We start from the raw sequence: 12,599 nt of genomic DNA on the forward strand, positions 1-12,599 counted from the left end.
TCCATTTCCTGTTTTGCTTTATCCTCACAAGGATCGCGGGGGGTGCTGGAGCCTATCCCAACCGTCTTCAAGAAGTAGGCGGGGGGCACCCTGAACCAGAATTGCGGGGCACACAGAGACAAACAACCATTCGAGCTCACACTCACACCAAGGGACAATTTGGAGTGTTCAATCAGCCTCCCATGCATGTTTTTGGAATGTGGGAGGAAACCGGAGTAGCTGGAGAAAATCCACGCAGGCCCGGGGAGAACATGCAAACTCCACACAGTGAGGCAGGAGCTGGAATTGAACCCAGTACCTCTGCACGGTGAGGTCGATGTGCTAACCACTGGCCCACCGGGCCGCCCAGTGATGATATAATTACCGGTACATAGAATTCAAAGAATTAATGATTTTTTTTTACCATTTTTTGGGCAGCATAATAATATGGGGATGGCAAGCCATAATAATGAGTAAATATTAGTCTTGCTTCGCAGATGAAAAATAACACGTGCCTGTGAGTATTGTTATATTATCTGTCTACATGCGTGACTTCACTCTTTGTGCTCAGCTGTTGCATAAGGGTTATAACACCGATGCTTCTGTATGCTTTCGATTCATTTACTTTTCCATCGTTTGTTAGTATTAAGTTAAATGGACTTCCCTAAAGCAATGCTATGCAGTTGTTTTCAATATACAGTGCAATGCTCCTTGTTTTATGGTACATTTGACAATAGACTTTAATTTTCAGTGGCATCAAACAGTTTGAAGCAGTTTCTTTGAAAAAAAATAATGAATTACAGTAAATGCTATATGAAATTTATGTTGAGCCCTGAAGAGAAATACAGCATGAGTATGAGTAACTGAGAGGTAGAAAGAAAAAAAACGAGGCATCTTTAATTTGCATTTACAAGTGATTCGAGACTTTGGACAAGAACAAAAATACATCAACTACAGAAAGTAAGCACACATTGTGTCATGCGTAGTCATGCGGCGAGGAACAATTTGACTCTTATGTACACACTTCTTACCCCCACACACCCACGCACACACACACACACACACACGCACACAAGCACACACACAATTTCACACATTCGTGGGATTCACTCAAATCGCAAATGTCACAAATTAAGCTTTCTTCTGTCAGGTGTTCCTTAGTCTGAAGCAATTTGAAGTGCATCTTTTTCAGACTAGTTGTGATTGTGCTGGCAAGTCCTTTGGGATCCTTTGTGACTAGCTCTGCTCCACAGAGAAGTTGGACTCAGAGCTGCAAAAAAATAAAAATAAGAAGACATATAAACAGACTTCCTGCGAGGAAAGATTTTTACAAAGCAGGTCAAAATTAAGAAGAGAGACTTTACAGGTCTTGGTGTTTGTTGATCATGTGGTTGTTGTACTCCAACACCGGAAGAATGCTCTCCTCTTCCTCGGGAACCTGCAAGCCCACAACACACAAGTTCATCATCATCATCATCAGCAGCAGCAGCAGTTGAACTTGAGCAATTAAAAGAGCGTCACACCAGGATAAACCACGGAGCAGGACCGCCATCTGGCGGTACAAAAAGCACACTCACCTCCCAATAGACTTCATCATCGAAGCAGTTGTCATCAGCGGGGTCACCCCAGATTGGGATTCTGAGGATTAAACCTGAAAGCACAAAATTAAGTGTCACAACTAATCATCAACTATCCATCCTCCCATCCATTATCTGAGCCGCTAATCCTCACGAGGGTTGCGGACGTGCTGGAGCCTATCCCAGCTGCCTCCGGGCATTCGGCGGGGCACACCCTGAAGAGGTCACATAGGAATAACCATCACACCTAAGGACAATGTAGAGTGATCCATAAACTCGCCATGCATGTTTTTGGAATGTGGGAGGAAAACGGAGTGCCCTGGAGAAAACCCTAGGAATGAGACTTCTGTCGAACTTGAGCACAAAAAACTCAATTTCATAATGAAACTACTTCAGGGTGTACTCTGCCTACTGCTGGAAGTCATCTGGGATAGGCTCCAGCATGCCCCGCGGGCCTCATGTCGATAAAGCGGTTCAGATAATGGATGGGTGGATTCTTCAGATCGCCGTAATACTTTAATTGTTCAAATTGAATTAAAACTTTTTTTTAAAGGTAAACCAGGGATTGCCCTTGTAATAATATTAATAATAATAATAATAATAATACATCCCATTTGCCAGCGCCTTTCACAACACTCAAGGACACTTTACAACTACGAGCAACTAATAAAACCACAGATAAAATTACAAACAAAGAAGAGAAAGATTTAAGGTGGATAAGCAAGTCTGAATAGGTGGGTTTTGAATATGGAAAGAGAGTCAATATTACGAATGTTGGGTGGAAGTGAGTTCCAGAGTTTGGGGGCAGAGCGACTGAAGGCTCTGTACCCCATTGTACTGAGATGGGCAGAGGGTAGAGAAAGGTGGAGGGAGGATGAGGACCTGAGTGAGCGAGAAGGTAGGGAAATTTGAAGAAGATAGGGGGGCGCAAGGTTATGGATGGCTTTGAATGTATAGAGAAGTAATTTGAAGTTAATTCTAAATTTGACAGGAAGCCAGTGGAGCTGTCTGAGGATGGGGGTGACATGATGGAAGGAGGGGGTTCCCGTGATGATCTGGGCTGCTGAATTCTGAACAAGTTGAAGTTTATGGAGGAATTTTTGATGGACACCGAAGAGAAGTGAGTTGCAGTAGTCGCTACGGGAAATGACGAGACTGTGAACATGGATAGCAGTGGTGTGAGGAGTGAGTGAGGGACGGAGACGGTTGATATTAAATGTTCAATAAAATGTCACTGACCGGTAATCCTTAAGGACTGTTTGTTTTATTTCGGTGCATTTTATTTAAATTTTACATGAGAATATATTTTCAATGAAATCACTCTTTAAGTTCTTTTTTTTTCCCTGAAAAGTTTGCAAACCAAAGCATTTGACTACTACAGAGAGAGAGTCCGACTCACCAACAAGTGCTCCTCCTACGAGTCCAAAAGCAATAGCCACACATGTGCCGGCAGCCTGGAAGCCCCCCTGCGTGCCCACAGACCTGTCCGCAAACTCGCCTTCAAAGTCAAAGGTGTCGATCAGTCTGGTGAAACACAAAGTGATGTTTAGCCTCACAAAGCTTCCATTGACATCCGTCGCGTTCAGCTATTTTTGCAAAATCAATACAATGTCTTGACAATGTGACAGATGTGTGGGTGACAGATGTGTGCAAGCTGCCTACCCTTGTTGGCTGTAGACACTTTCAGTGGCGGCAGCAGCAACAATTGCACCAGTAAAGCCGCCAAGCATGCCGGGTAGAGCATGTAGGTTGTGGACACCACATGTATCCTGAAGTTTCAGGTACTTTTCAAAAAAGGGCTAAGAAGGGCGGGGGTAAGTGATAAAGGAAGTGTTACTATTGTATATGTAAAACAATGGACCTGGACATGAATTATTTCAGTATCGGCTGCCGCAATCAGTAGACATATTAAGAGAGCTGATGATCCGGGTGGAAGAGCATTGGAGCAAATTTACCATTGATGGCAGTTCAATTGTCATTGTTTAATTTTTTTTTTTTTTTTTTTTTTACATGAATGATTTATTATGACCTAAAAAGTCGCACTGTGCTCATTACAGATTAGATTAAATAGTCACTATTTCGATGAATTTAAAATAATAGCAGTGCAATAGTTCAGTCCATTTTGTGCCACTTTTTTTTTTTTTTGGGAACCATCAATTAATTGCAAGGTAGTTATACAGCACTTGGAAGTCTGTTTCCGCCACATTGTTAAAAAAAGTTGAGTGAACTCAAAATTTCAAGCCAAAAAACTTGAAATTAAATTTGACATGAAATTTTAAATTGTGTTTTGCGAATCTAAAAATGGGATTTTCCCTCATTTTCAGCAAAGGAATAAAGATATAAATAAAAACAACTCAACAGATTGTTTTGGAGCAAAAAAAAATAGTTTTTTGAAAAAAAAAACAAGGAAAAAAAGCATTTTTCCACTCTTTTTTTTCTAGTGAAAATAGCACAATTCATATTATACATACAAAGCCATCCGTCATTTTTACTAACAACTGGATAGGACTAGCAAACAGAAGCAGGATGACGGAACTCAGAATTCAGTAGAAATTTTCTGTTTGACAGGCACGTTTATCGTTTGAAAAAAATTCCATCGATTTTAAAGTGCAAAAAGGACATCATACTGATGTACTACTGATGTTATAGTAACATTAGCATGAAAAAGCCATGTTACCATTGTAGTATACGTGGTGTGTTTACAGCGCTAATAGTTTTTATAACCTGGACAGCGTTCACAAATATCTACTTTCATTGTGAATAGCCATGTTTGTTTGCGCTGTTTGCATGTGTGTGTGTGTGTGTGTGTTGGGGTTTGGGCAGAGGCGAAGCTGCTTTCAGATCTTGCTAGCAGTTTCAAAACTGAAAGCTCCACATTTGAGTGAGCAAGTCATGTTGAATTTGGAGGAGAGGCGACAAGCTCACCGAGATGAAGAGGTAGCCAAAAGTCGAGATGATGCCAGTGAGGAAGCCCACAATGAGTGCTCCATAGGGCATGATCATGAACTCAGCCGCAGTTCCCATAGCAACGCCACCAGCTAAGGTGGCGTTCTGAATATGCACCTGTCAGGTAAAATGTCACATTAGTCACGACTTCCACATAATGTTGCTTTTCAGCTCCTGAAGCTTACCATGTCCAATTTGCCTCTCTTCTGTGACAAGCTGGATATGGCAACGGTGGTGAGCACGGATGACGCCAGGGCAATATATGTGTTGATGGCCGTTCTGTGTTGACCGGCGCCGTGGTCTGTGATGGCCGAGTTGAAACTGGGCCAGAACATCCATAGGAACAATGTACCTGTGAGACGAGACAAGTCGGACGTCAGCCGCTGGGACTTAGAAATAGCATCTGTGTGAGTAAAATAATTGTACCAATCATGGCGAAGACATCCGAGTGGTATACGGATCCATTCAGGCGTTTGCTTAGGTCAAGTTTTGGTCGGTACAGAACCCAGGAGATGCCCAGACCATAATATCCCCCGAAGGCGTGAATGACCATGGAGCCCCCAGCGTCTCTGCACTGTTGAAAATATTCACATCAGCCTTACCAATGGAAGTTCAGTGGTGCCTTGACATCCGATTGAATTCATTGGCAAAAACACACCTCAAATTATCTTTCTCCATTACAATTAATGGAAATGAAGCTAATGGGTTCCAGCGTGCACCCCGAAAACCACCAAAAATGGTGTATTGTGTTTTAATAAGAAAAATATCCCTCTATAATATTCCACTCTATAAATACATACAATTTTGTGGCAATTTTTACATCAATTCAATTGATGGATGGAGTGTCAGAAGAGCGTCTCCGTTCATATGCTGCTTCATCATTTATGTTCAAATGACCATTGTTTAAAAGTTTATAACACCAGTTTCATTAGCCTGTCTGTGGCGATTTGCGTTGTGTGTTAGCATTAGGCTAGCGGACTTTTGGGAAGTTTATGATGTTGTTTTAAATCCATAACATGTCATTCTGTTTAGTTTTCCAGTACAGATAAAAAAGAAATGAAGAGCCGCTCACTATCTGCCATTTTGCTGCTTATTTTAAAGTGACTTCAGTTGACGAACTACCTTGTAGGTCAAAGGAATCTCCTGAAACTGACAAGTAGGGTCGCTGGTATCCTCTGGCTGTAATTTGCATAGCTGTGTGGATGCGCATTATGATAGTGAGGGGTGTTTATCTTGTCTGCACTCAAGTCGAGTATGCAGCTGGACCTGCTCTGTTGTAGCCGCTGTTGCGCCAGCACAAAATACAAATGTCCTAAAGCACTATTTACGATAAGATTGTCTGTGAGACTCACGTGTAAGAGGTCCAAGATGATGTACTCCTCCACAGCGAAGAGGGTGACACCAAACAAGGTGAAGACCAACGTCTGGACAGGGCTGACTTTGCCCAACAGGGCACCGTAGGCGATCAGAGAGCCGGCGCAACAGAAGTCAGCGTTGATCAAACTGCAAGAAAAATTCCGAAAAACAAGTCAATTCTCTTTTCGACAATGCACCCAGTTGCCAAACTTGAAAGTCAAGCTCTTAAAATGACACTTGACAACTCTTGATTCCTCGCTGGACAATGAGGAGCCGCAGGACATCGCATGACAGAAAAATGCCATTTAAAACAATGGCATTTTTGCACAAAGTGGAAGCTCCAGATCAAAGGAAAATTGCCAAAGCTCCTCCTTGTCAAAAGCATTCCTCTCACCTCTCTACTCCGATGGTGATTTTTCCAGTGTTTGGGTCCAGGGCGTGGAACCAGCCCTGCATGAGGAGAGCCCACTGCAGGCCGAAAGCGGCAATCAGGAAGTTGAAGCCCACTCCCCCAAAGCTGTAACGCTTTAGGAAGGTCATCAGGAAACCAAATCCAACAAAGATCATGACGTGGACGTCCTGGAAACCTAGAAAAAGAAAAAAAACCCTGTCCATATTGAGTTTTGCAATACAATACAATACATGCTGATTTATATAGCGCTTTCACAACAGCGGCAGCTGTAACAAAGCGCTTTACAAAACAGTTAACATAAAGTAAAATAATAAACACAACACATAACATAAAACACGGACAGTCGTGCAGTCCTAACCACTTTTCCGTCACACGCTTTGTTGTTTGAAGCAGTTTTGTCACACATTGAGCCACAGTGCATAGTGAGTCGGTCATGTGTACAGCATTCAGAAAAATGATTATTTATAGTGTCCCATGATGATCAAATCATATTTAAAAATGTTTTTACTTTTTCAAATAAAAAAAATGGGAAGAAACATGAATTGTCCATGAGCAGAAAAAAAGTACAAATAAAGACACAAAAAAAAAGCATAGGAAAAACAGCGGAAATAGCAGAGGGGAAAAAAATAAATGTTAACATAAACATAATAATTGAATGTGTAAACTGTGGAAACATTCTAATAAATGCAATAATTGTGAATGATTCTCAATATTATTTATGATATATTTGATGACAATTTCTTCATTAAAAAAATTGTATGATATATTCAATTTTGTTATCTATAATGAAGCATGGGGAATCCATTGTAAGTTCTAGGCATTTTTCTTTATTCAATCTATTATTTTTTCTTTTTTCTTTTTCTTAATCAAGATTTATGCACATTGACTTTTTCTAAACAGTAAAATAAATGAAACAATTTGGAAACATAATTAAAAAAAAACCCACCCATTGTCAACAGTGAAACCAATGTCCAGACAAAATGAACAATGACAAGAATAATTTCATAAATACACTTACTGGGATATCTGAAATAGAAGTCATTCTCAATATCGCTGGTGATGTTATTCTCCTCTTTGAATTCCTCCCAGTGAGCGTCCGACTCATCATCGTAGCGGATGAAGACTCCAAAGAGGATAACCATAGCAAACTGCCAAACGAAGCAGACAGCCGGTAGACTGACCCGCACGTTGGTGTTCTTTCGGACATTGCAGATGGCCTCACAGCAGTTCCCCATGGTGACCTGACCTGATGATGCTCAGCTCGCTGCGCCTCCGTTGCAGCATTACAGCAGGTGTATTTATGCAGAGACCTGAGGAGGGGGTGTGTCCTGCTTCTTGTTCTTCTTGGGTTGCAAGCACATGGACAGGCACACACCTCACCTGTGAGCACAGAGGTCACTCCTTTTACCCTTTGGATCAAGGTTGGCAACATTCCTAACAAAACATGGTCAGCGCTGGCGCCCCAAATTAACACTGCAGAGTCCATTCCGTTAACTTCATGATATAAAGTTTGCGTCCACTGTTGGCAGGATAATTACATTCTGTTTATTCATACTGTAACAGAGGAACATTAGAATGACAGAAAATATATCTTTCATACTTAATTTATTCAAGGTAGCACGGTTTATTTAAAAGTTCAGTTGATTAAAATTAACATTTGCAGACAATTTACAGCATGCATAGGCAAGTTTAACGCTGCTGGGGAAAGAGAGAGAGAGAGAAAGAGAAAGAGAGAGAGAGAGAGAGACACACACACACACATGTATATATACAGTATATATGAAGGGGTAGTCATTGGCCACATGCCCCCCATGGAAAACATGATGCAAACAACACCCAGGTAGGCCAGAGCCTACATTTAAACTCTCAGCCTCTGAAGTATTCCACCACGTTACGTGTCCACATTTGTGATGATGCCTAAGCAAAGAAACGTGATAGTCTTCTGTTATTTCAACGTGAATGGAACTATGAGATGGAGTTGACAAGATTTCATGCAAATTCTATGTGATATAATCGTGTTCATCCTACAAATGTGACGTTTTTGATTGCCAATTGGATGTTGGGTTGTTTTGAGCATCTCAGACTGGTATTTAATCCACTTCATCTCAAGATGATTGTATATAAAGACTTCCTCATGAGTGGGAGCGTCCAGTCGCGTGGGGACTGGCTGTTCGAGTTGTACTGTAACTGAAAACAAGGCGCTGTTGGGCGACATCGCAATCTCAAGATCATAGATGAAGCATTGGTCACGTGTTGGGGAACCTTGGATTGTTTGTGACATTAGGAACATTCCAGATCGTATCTGTTTCCTATATGCGCTCATTCTTTAAATCATTACATAAGACGTGTCTCTGAGATGCCTTCACATCAGGTGGATTGGCTGTTATCAAAGGTCGGGCAAGGAGTTAACTTGGTGAACCATCTTTTGAGGAATACTTACAGCTAACAAGAAAACAGGAAGTGTTTTAGTTGCCGTAAGGAGGAGTGTGTTCTCGAAATGCTGCGGTGCAGACGTCTTTTTTTTCCCTTTTCAATAAAACTGCATTCAAAGGATTTCATCTCTCCTTTTGCCGTTCGTAAAGTTTCATCTCTCCTTTTGCCGTTCGTAAAGTAGAGCTATCCACTAAAAACAACGAACCCCTCAACTTACGCTCATGGCTAAAACTATTTCAAACACACTTTTTAACCCTTATATTATGATATGGGTCAATTTGACCCGTTTCAATTTTTGTGGTGACCAAAACAGTGGATATCCTTTCTTTTTCTTCATGAAATTTAGTGACTTTTCCTCATCTAGGGTCATGAACTGGTGTGTAAAATCTGGACACTCTGATGTGTAGTGGGATGTCTCTGCACAGTTTGCATACAAATATGATGTTGGGGTCATTTTGACCCAGATACTTTAATATGGGTAAGTAGCTTTTCAGATCCAAAAGAAACATGTCTAATTGATGAACAGTACTTTGTTTTGACTGCTCAGTGACTTCCAGATACCCAGCCAGGTATGTGTAGAGCAGGAACTTTCTCTCATTTGACTCGTCACTCTTCTCATGTCATTTCTATGACCAACATACAAAAATGATTCTCCAGAAAATTTACAGCTGAATAAGCTTCATCACAGAGTTTGAACTGGGATAGTGATGCAGAGGAAGACATTTCAGAGACACAGAATCTTTCTGGCACGTATGGCATCAAAATGTGGGCAGCCTGTGATGCAATATCCAGTTTTGTATGGAATATGCAAGTGCATACTGGAAAGCTACCTGGAGGAGCATCTGAGAAGATTCAGATGATGCGTGTGGTTCTGAAGATGAGTGAAGGATTGCAAAGTCACTTCTTTACAATATTACGGCCTTGGAGATGAAGTTCAGGGGAGAAAGCTGACTATGTTGGCAACAGTCAGAAGAAATAATAAGATAAAAATTCCCGGTGAAATTCTGAAGATGCAGGGCAGACCTCTGCATTCCTCAGTATTTGTTTTCACTGAGAAAGCAGCAGTTGTGTCATATTGCACAAAGAAAAACAAAAATGTTCTTGTAATGGGCACAATGCAAACTGATGCATCTCTGAACACAAGAGAAGACATGAAGCCACAAATGATCCTGGATTACAATTCCACCAAAAGGGGATTTGACAATCTGACAGCACACATACAACTGCCAGGGCAATACTTTGTAGATAAAGTATTACTTTATAGATTACTTTGTAGATTCCTCCTTATTGGCACTAAATCCAATCTAAACAAAATAAACAATTTCTCCATTACCTTCGAAAGCTCTTCCATCTCCCCCTCCCCTCAGGTCAAGAGTCTGGGTGTCATCCTTGATAGCACCCTCTCCTTCACCTCACATATCAACCACATCACTCGTTCTGCATATTATCATCTTCGAAACATCCACCGGCTCCGCTCTTCTCTCACTCCTCAGTCCACTGCTATACTTGTACACACCCTCGTCACCTCGCGACTCGATTACTGTAATTCCCTTCTGTTTGGTCTCCCTCAAAACACCCTCCATAAGCTTCAGCTGGTCCAAAATTCAGCCGCCCGCATTATCACACTCACGCCATACATAAACCATATTACACCTGTCCTCCAACATCTCCACTGGCTTCCCATTTTACACCGCATTCAATATAAAATCCTGCTACTCACATTCAAATCCATTCATGACCTAGCCCCTCCATACCTATCTGACCTCATCCATATTCCTACGCCTGTCCGCTCTCTTCGTTCCTCCTCCTCTGTCCTCCTCTCTGTCCCCCCTGCTCGCCTCGTCACCATGGGAAATAGAGCCTTCAGTCGCTCTGCTCCCCAGCTATGGAACTCACTCCCCGCTGACCTTCGTAATACAGCCTCATTAACTCATTTCAAATCCCGCCTCAAAACACATCTGTTTCGACAAGCCTATTCACTCAGACCATAAAGCCATTGTTTTATTTATTTATTTTGTTGTATTTTTTTCTTATCTTATTTGATGTAGTTTTTTAACATTGTACTCGTGATTTTAACTGCTTGTTGTAAGGTGTCCTTGAGTTTCTAGAAAGGCGCCCACAAATAAAATGTATTATTATTATTATTATTATTATAAAACACTGAAAATCTCAGAAAAAGTTAAATGAAAAAAAGAAGCGTGACATGGAAAAACTTTAACTAAACAGTTCTTAAATATACTTTTGGGATTAAAAATCTGTTGTCTGTCTCTTATCTGAATGTTTACATCATCTTAAACAAAGTTGTTACTGGTGTAACCTGTTTTTTGACTATTTTGTGTGGATTTTTACAGTGCGGGTCAAAATGACCCACAACAAAATCAATGTGATTTTTTTTTCAACATAATATGAGGGTTAACACAACATACCCAGGTTCATAGTTAGCCGCATAGCGCCGCGCTAAACAATTTAAATGCTTTTGTTCGGCAATCTCCTGCAAGTGACGCCCTTTCCAGAATGCCGAGTCACCAGTCGGCATTATCCTGGTAACTACTCGTCGTCATTGTTCGTGAGTTATTTGCCGAAATGCCTCGGCCTTGTGTCGCGACGTGCTGTTGACATTAGGCAAATAGTTGTTGAGTGCCCATAAGAAAAGAACAGGCCACGTAAATCAACCGCAAAATGGGAACGATACGGGTTTGTTCTCGCAAAGCGAATGGATTTCACGCCAGTGTCGATAAGCATTCTTTGTTACAAACGCTTAGAAGATCTCTGTTTTCTCAATCGGATTGGCAAAAAAGGTAGGTGTGCTAATCAAAGAATAACTCTGGTTATTGTTTATAAAAAGATCGATTCAAAGTATTACATGTGTACATGGATGTAATATTGTACGAAAACATTCAAAATAGTATTTGAGTGTATGGATGGCATCCTCTGTAATGGTTTACAACTTACGTTGCTGTTGATATGATGTGCGCGCTGGCCGACAACGCAACAGAATTACTTTGGCAATGTCAATGTAGGACACCAACCCACTATGACTTGTGCTCTCAATGTTAGCAGGAAATTCCTGCTAACATTGAGAGCACTTGGTCACTTGGTCCATGTATTCCTCCCAGGAATACATGGACCAAGTAAGTCAGGGGTGGGCAATTATTTTCCCGGGGGGGCCAAATTAGAAGCAGAAAATATTGTGGAGGGCCAGGCCAAAAGTTAGAAATAGAAATTGAAAATAAAGAAGATAGCACAATGTCTTTGTATGCCAGTAATAATGTAATATTCTCCTCCATCATCACACTCAGCACCGGTTCGCCTCAAGGATGTGTACTGAGCCACCTGTTGTTCACGCTCTACACATTTGACTGCTCTCCGACTCTTATTAGCGGTCCAGTTTGCGGAAAGTTTTTAACAGGATAACAATCATGTTAAATGATGTTTCTAGGAAATGTTCATTTACTCGAGCCACAAGCAATTCACTCTGAGCATGAAAATTGCCAGAATCGGACTGAGTAAGAATCGCTTCCTTGTTTTTCAAAGTCTCGTAGATTTGAGTCTTTCCGACTCCAGGCGTCTCCTGAATGTTTCATACTTTGTTACCCGCTTCGTTTAATCAGATACATATCATTTTCCCATCCATAGTCATTACTCTCTCTTTCTTTCTTCGTCTTCCCCTCCCTCCCTGTGCTCTGCAACTTGAAGTAACTGTACCACCTGGTGTTGAAATACCTGTCATTACAAGTCCAAACGAAATGAATGCAATCAAACCTTAATTGTGTACCAATCTTCGGCGGGCCGGATTAAAAAGACCAACGGGCAGGATCCGGCCCGCGCGCCGTAGTTTGCCCACCACTGAAGTAAGTTATCCCATTGTGCGCAATAACGCTAGGCTAATAACCGCA

The 12,599-nt window shown here is 41.4% G+C and overlaps 1 protein-coding gene and 1 long non-coding RNA gene across 2 annotated transcripts in view; one reads left to right on the plus strand and one right to left on the minus strand.

The window, feature by feature from the left end:
* Window positions 1–850: 850 nt before the first annotated feature.
* Window positions 851–7,556, minus strand: LOC127599508 (ammonium transporter Rh type C). The gene is made up of 11 exons (XM_052063493.1): window positions 7,289–7,556; window positions 6,253–6,445; window positions 5,855–6,005; window positions 4,929–5,076; window positions 4,688–4,854; window positions 4,482–4,619; window positions 3,219–3,355; window positions 2,956–3,080; window positions 1,557–1,630; window positions 1,344–1,417; window positions 851–1,249 (listed from the first exon to the last, which is right to left on the minus strand). The coding sequence occupies exons 1-11, from the start codon at window positions 7,503–7,505 to the stop codon at window positions 1,216–1,218; spliced, it is 1,458 nt and encodes a 485-aa protein (XP_051919453.1). The 5' UTR covers window positions 7,506–7,556; the 3' UTR covers window positions 851–1,215.
* Window positions 7,557–11,255: 3,699 nt separating this feature from the next.
* LOC127599548 (uncharacterized) overlaps window positions 11,256–12,599 on the plus strand; it is a 28,508-nt gene continuing 27,164 nt past the window's right edge. Inside the window, exon 1 of the long non-coding RNA XR_007962128.1 lies at window positions 11,256–11,505. This is a non-coding gene — a long non-coding RNA (uncharacterized LOC127599548). The remainder of the gene's footprint in view (window positions 11,506–12,599) is intronic.

This window comes from Hippocampus zosterae, chromosome 4, assembly GCF_025434085.1.
Source record: "Hippocampus zosterae strain Florida chromosome 4, ASM2543408v3, whole genome shotgun sequence".
Classification (NCBI taxonomy): domain Eukaryota; kingdom Metazoa; phylum Chordata; class Actinopteri; order Syngnathiformes; family Syngnathidae; genus Hippocampus; species Hippocampus zosterae.